The sequence below is a fragment of the Pelmatolapia mariae genome, linkage group LG12, assembly GCF_036321145.2.
Source record: "Pelmatolapia mariae isolate MD_Pm_ZW linkage group LG12, Pm_UMD_F_2, whole genome shotgun sequence".
In the NCBI taxonomy this organism is placed as follows: Eukaryota; Metazoa; Chordata; class Actinopteri; order Cichliformes; family Cichlidae; genus Pelmatolapia; species Pelmatolapia mariae.
This window is the reverse complement of record NC_086237.1, coordinates 32343306-32348835: the sequence shown is the minus strand read 5'-3', so window position 1 is coordinate 32348835 and position 5530 is coordinate 32343306. Positions and strand designations below refer to the sequence as shown.

At 37.3% G+C, this 5530-nt stretch overlaps 1 protein-coding gene across 1 annotated transcript; it reads left to right on the top strand.

Annotated features, from left to right (window-relative positions):
- Positions 1-1492: 1492 nt before the first annotated feature.
- LOC134638329 (granzyme K-like) lies at positions 1493-3423 on the top strand. Its single transcript, XM_065471843.1, has 5 exons — positions 1493-1556; positions 1755-1896; positions 2436-2574; positions 2864-3133; positions 3262-3423. Exons 1-5 carry the CDS (start codon positions 1493-1495, stop codon positions 3421-3423), a joined length of 777 nt encoding a protein of 258 aa, XP_065327915.1.
- Positions 3424-5530: the final 2107 nt, after the last annotated feature.

Genomic DNA, 5530 nt, shown 5'->3' with positions numbered 1-5530 from the left:
TGGAAGAAATTGGTAACAGCAGCAATTCAACCAGGAAGTGGTAGGCTCCAGAGCAGGGTCAGTACATGCTGAGGCTCATAGTGCACAGAGTTTCACAAATGTTCTACCCTCAATCACTACAGACCTCCAAACTTCATGTGGCTTTCAGATTAGCTCAAGATCAGTGCATAATGAGCTTCATTACGTGGCTTTCTATGGCTGAGCAGCTGCGGCCTTACATCATCAAGTGTAATGCAAAGCATCGGATAAAATGATGTAAAGCACGTCATCACTGGAGCAGTGGAGACCTGTTCATTAGAGTGCCAAATCACCCTTTTCTGTCCGATGGATGAGTCTGGGTTTGGTGATTGCCAGGAGAATAATGTCTGATTCAGTTGTGCCAAGTGTAACGTTTTGCAGTGGGGGGATTATAGTGGGGGGTTGTTTTTCAGGAGTTGGGCTCAGCCCTTTTGTTCCAGTGAAAGGAACGCTTAATGCTTCAGCATACCAAGATATTTGTGAAATTTCATGCTCCCAACTTTGTGAGAACAGTTTTGGGAATGGCTCCAACATGACTGCATACCAGTGCTCAACGCAAGGTCCGTAAAGACTTGCATGAGCAAGTTTGGTGTGGAAGAACTTGCATAAGGTCCTGACCTAAATACAATAGAACATCATTGGGATAAATTAGAGCAGAGACTGCGAGTCAGGCCTTCTAGTCCAACATCATTGTCTGACCTCACAAATGCACTTGTGAAAGAATGGCCAAAAATTCCTGTAAACACACTACTAAACCTTATGGAAAGCCTTCCCCGGAGAATTGAAGCTGTTCTAGCTGCAAAATATGGCTGACATCATATTTTTGCTGTAGGATGTCACTTAAGTTCATATAAGTGTGTAGTTAGACAAGGAAATACTGTTGGCAATATAGTGTAGATCAATTATTAGTAAACAGTACAAATATAACAAACAGATTACTTTTTAGTTTGTTTTACACGTTGTCCAAACATGGCTTTTGACCAGTAACATAAAAAAATTTCAACTAATCATTATGCAAAGCAATCGGATTCTACTCCAAGTACAACTGAGACATTGTCTCAGCTGTATCCTGCTGACCAGCCTACACATTCCTCTTGATTGTCCCATAAGTTTGAATGACAATATGTCATGAAATATGGAAGTCTTTAAAGCACAGAATGAAAATTACAATAATCTAAGTTTAGTTTAACCGTCATACAAGCACAATGAAGTATTCATCCATGAGAAATACACCTAGTCAACTTTCTCACGATCAAAAAGTGTCTAAGTGTACATGCGTGCTGCTGTTGTTGTTGTTGTTAGTGGTGAATGGGGTAAGATTGTTAAAGATATGTTTAATCACAAGTGTTTGGGTGTCCATTTTGCTGACTTGTTAATTTCAGTTGTCAGACCACATCCTTTCAGCTCTCTATATAAAGGTGAGCGTCACAGTGGGTTTCAGTGCATTCAACATCTATGAGAGACGAAATGCAAAATGTTCTGCCTGAGTAATTTCAGTGTTTTAATTCCATGCATGCTCCTCTTGATCATCCAGCCAGGTGATTAATGATTTCTAATGAACTTTAATTTACTTGTAGATCATTTTCTCATGCATTTAAACAAGCAGAATGCATAGTCACATTATTGATATCTTTCAGCATTAGAAAAGCAGCTGGTGAAGGATGTTTGTTACATGAATCTGTTTTCAGCTTCATCGTCTGCTGACTTTATGTGATGGATATTTCCTTTTTTTCTAGGTCATGGGTCCGAAATTATTGAAGGGAAAGAAGTCAAGCCACACTCATTGCCTTTCATGGCCCATGTGGAAAGCAAAAAATCTTTCTGTGGAGGGACGTTAATCCATCCACAATGGGTCCTGACAGCTGCACACTGCACCAAGTAGGAACATGAGGACTTACACACACACACACAAAGAAGTATATGGTTCTATATATATACATATCACAAATTCTTTATTTTCTTACCATAGATAGAATTATAGAAATCAAATTGGCATCAAACATACTGTCTGTTGTTTTTATAAAAAGGCCTGTAAGCCTGTAAGACACAAGTAGATTTGTGTGCATTGTCTGCAAATATTGATGTTGCTCATAATTCAAGAAATGAGAAAAGATTAAATGTTTATTTAAACCAGAATAATCATGTTACAAACAAGAAATGTGTGGTAATCACTGTCACTGAAAGAGAAATTGCACTATGAAATTTTCATAACTGCAACATTTATATTGTTAAAATTCAGCTGGAGGAAAACTCCATGCAGTCTCTATAATAGCCATAACCCAAATATATATAATAACACACATGTACTGAAGTAACTATGCAGTTATATTTTGATAATTGTTTTATTTAAAAAGGTTAATCTGACCTATTAACCTTTTATATAAGTGAAATTTCACTAATATTTTTTTCTTCTACAGTATGACTCAGGTGACCCTGGGAGCACACTCAATCAGGAAAAAAGAAAAAGATTCTAAGCAGGTCCAAACGGTTGATAAACGTTTTCCTCATCCTGACTATTACAAGGCAATCAAGGGCAATGACCTCATGTTGCTCAAGGTAAAGTGATAATTCATTGTCCAAAAGCAAGTGAAAGAGAGATGCATTAATGTGAACAAGTTTGTTTGTAATCTTATATGATTTATTTCTGTGCATGTATGGACATATTTGAATAAATCACTGTGCCTATTTTGGATTTTCCAAGCAAAATACAAATAAATGAGTGGTGTTTCAAGACTTTAGCACGTGCTGCATATAGAGTAAATACTAAAATTTAAGGCCAGCTCTCTATAAGTAATGTAGTCATTATCAATATGTAATCTTTCTTTTAATATACATTTTTTTTCAGTTGAAGAAACCAGTAAAGCTAACCAAGACAGTACAATGTCTCCAGTTAGCCAAAACTGTCAAGGACCCTCCAGCTGGAAGCAAGTGTCTGGTTGCTGGATGGGGAAAAACTGAAAACAACAACACATCAGATGTTCTCCTGTCTGTTAATGTGACTGTGGTCAGTAGACAGACATGCAACTCTCGTGATTATTACAACCACAACCCCGTTATCACCAGTGACATGATATGTGCTGGTTCAAATGGTGAAAAAAAGGCTGATACCTGTCAAGTAAGTATATAGAAAGTATGTTTTTTTTTCTTGTTGGAAGTAAATATCCATCCAACTCAACACCCTTTTGACATTGTGACACCTGTAAGTTAGTCAAAGAAAGACTCATATATTTGTTCTTTTGTCAGGGGGATTCAGGAGGACCACTCGTGTGCAATGGAGTGCTGGTTGGAGTCACTTCTTTTGGACGAGGTTGTGGTATCATTAAAAAACCTGGAGTCTACTCGTTTCTCTCAGAGAAACAACTCAAGTGGATCAAAAAAACAATGCAATCCTCAGAAATGTTATGAACCCACAGGTGTCAATCCGTACAAGCTGAGCAAGAAGGGAATCTTTTCTTTGATAATAACTGTCCATGCCTTTAATGTAGACTGCTTACATGACTATTAGCCATTTTATCATTTCATATTCATATTATATTTTCTGATATTTCAGTTTCTGTTAGCTTGATGAAATTCTTTGTTATCCATGACAAATTTTTTTTTGAGCATGCTCTTTTTTGTTGATTTTTCATTCCATCTATCGCTGCTTAAAACCCCTCATAAGACATTTTTATAAAGATTCTACTTTACAATAAAGCTCTTTCTTTCATTGTTTGTAACTCTTTCCAAGTGTCATTTTTTTAACTCCTACACCTTCTACATGTTTCCCATCAAAGCTTGATATTTCAGTCCTTTGGTTTTAGTGTTCAAATTAAATAACTATAATGACAAATAAGACAATTAATGTAATGTCAACACAGAGAATATTAACTTGCAAAAAATAGAAAGAAAAAAATGTGATGAAGCTCTCACTCAGAGCAGACCACAGCAGACAAATGCTAAGTCTCTATATAGGAAGAGTGCAAAATTTCACCAAAGCCCACAAGACTATGACTTACTCAGTGTGCACATTTTCAGAGGGCATGCCAGCACTATGTTCATAATCTCAGTATATGCCCCAACACTCTTTCAATTATCATTTCTTACCTCCACAAATCCTGTTTCATTTTGATTCAAGTGGCCCTCTTTTTTTTTCTGAATAACACAACATAGTTTTTATTCATATGATTGTTGGGTTTTTTGTTGTTTTTTTTTTCTCTGTATCTATTATTGTATGATCTACTATGCAATATAAAGTGCCTTGAGGCGACTGTTGTTGTGATTTGGCGCTATATAAATAAAATTGAATTGAATTTAATTGAATGAATAATAATTTCATATATAAACAGCGTGAATGATAAATGTGCACAACCTGTCACGGTGGGGAACGCCGGTGTGTTTATTCAGTGGGCCCAAAAGCAGACACACGGATACACAGTAGACACAGGCTGATGTTCAAAAACAAAAAAACAAGGCAAGGTAGAACAAGGGCGAAACTAAACTAAAACCTAAACTGGGAAAGAACTAAAAAACTATGAAAACAATGACGAGAGACAAGAACATAAAAATGACCAGGAACATGCAAAACAAACTCAAAAAAGTCTAAACATGAGCATGGACACAAACCTGAGCAGTAGCAAAAACTCTGTGACTTTAAGTGACGCAACATGAAGACAAACAGATGACCCAACAAAAAACAGAAGGAGACGGAGGACTTAAATACACAGGAGGGTAATGAAGGAAGTGGAAACACCTGGGGAGACACAGCTGACACAAATGATCATGACACCACAGGGAAAAGTAAAACTAAACATAGCATGGAAACAGCAGACCTTTCAAAATAAAGGAGGAAACATGGAAAGACATGAACTGGGACATGCAAGCTTGACACAAGAGACAGAGGCCCTTTCTCAATTCTTAAGTACGCGAGTCTGTACTTGCGTTCTTGGCAAGTCCGGACTCGCCGAGAACGCACGGGAGTACGGACTTGCCGAGAACGCGAGTACGGACTCGCGATTTGTACAATTGTAACACCAGCGTACTTGATGATGTCACAGGTCCGGCTTACATGACCAGGCTGGATCAGCCGCTCCACTATCAATAAAGAATACAATAAAATTATATCTAAACGTTAACCTGTGTGTTTTCATTGTAAAAATAATACATGAAAAATATTTTATTAATTACTTTACCTGCACTATAGCAAGATGTGCGCCTATATAAAGAGCCACCGGTGGGAAATAATTGCGGGAATAGTTGTGGAATCGGTGGTTGATCTGCTCAGTAAAAAGATAAGGAAAGAAAAGGAGAAGAAAAGGAAAATGAATTGGGTGGTTGTCGCAGTTGCTGCCGGCATTTTGTACCTTCAGGCTGAAGTGCCTTCTTGACTCTGGACATTTAAAAAAAAAAAATTAATAGCCTGGTGTTTCTATGCATGCATGTACTCCCAAAGCTAGAGAAAAGGTCGCATTTGCTGTATATAATATCATACGGTGGTAGATCAATACTATATAAAGCCTATACAGTTTAACAAAAG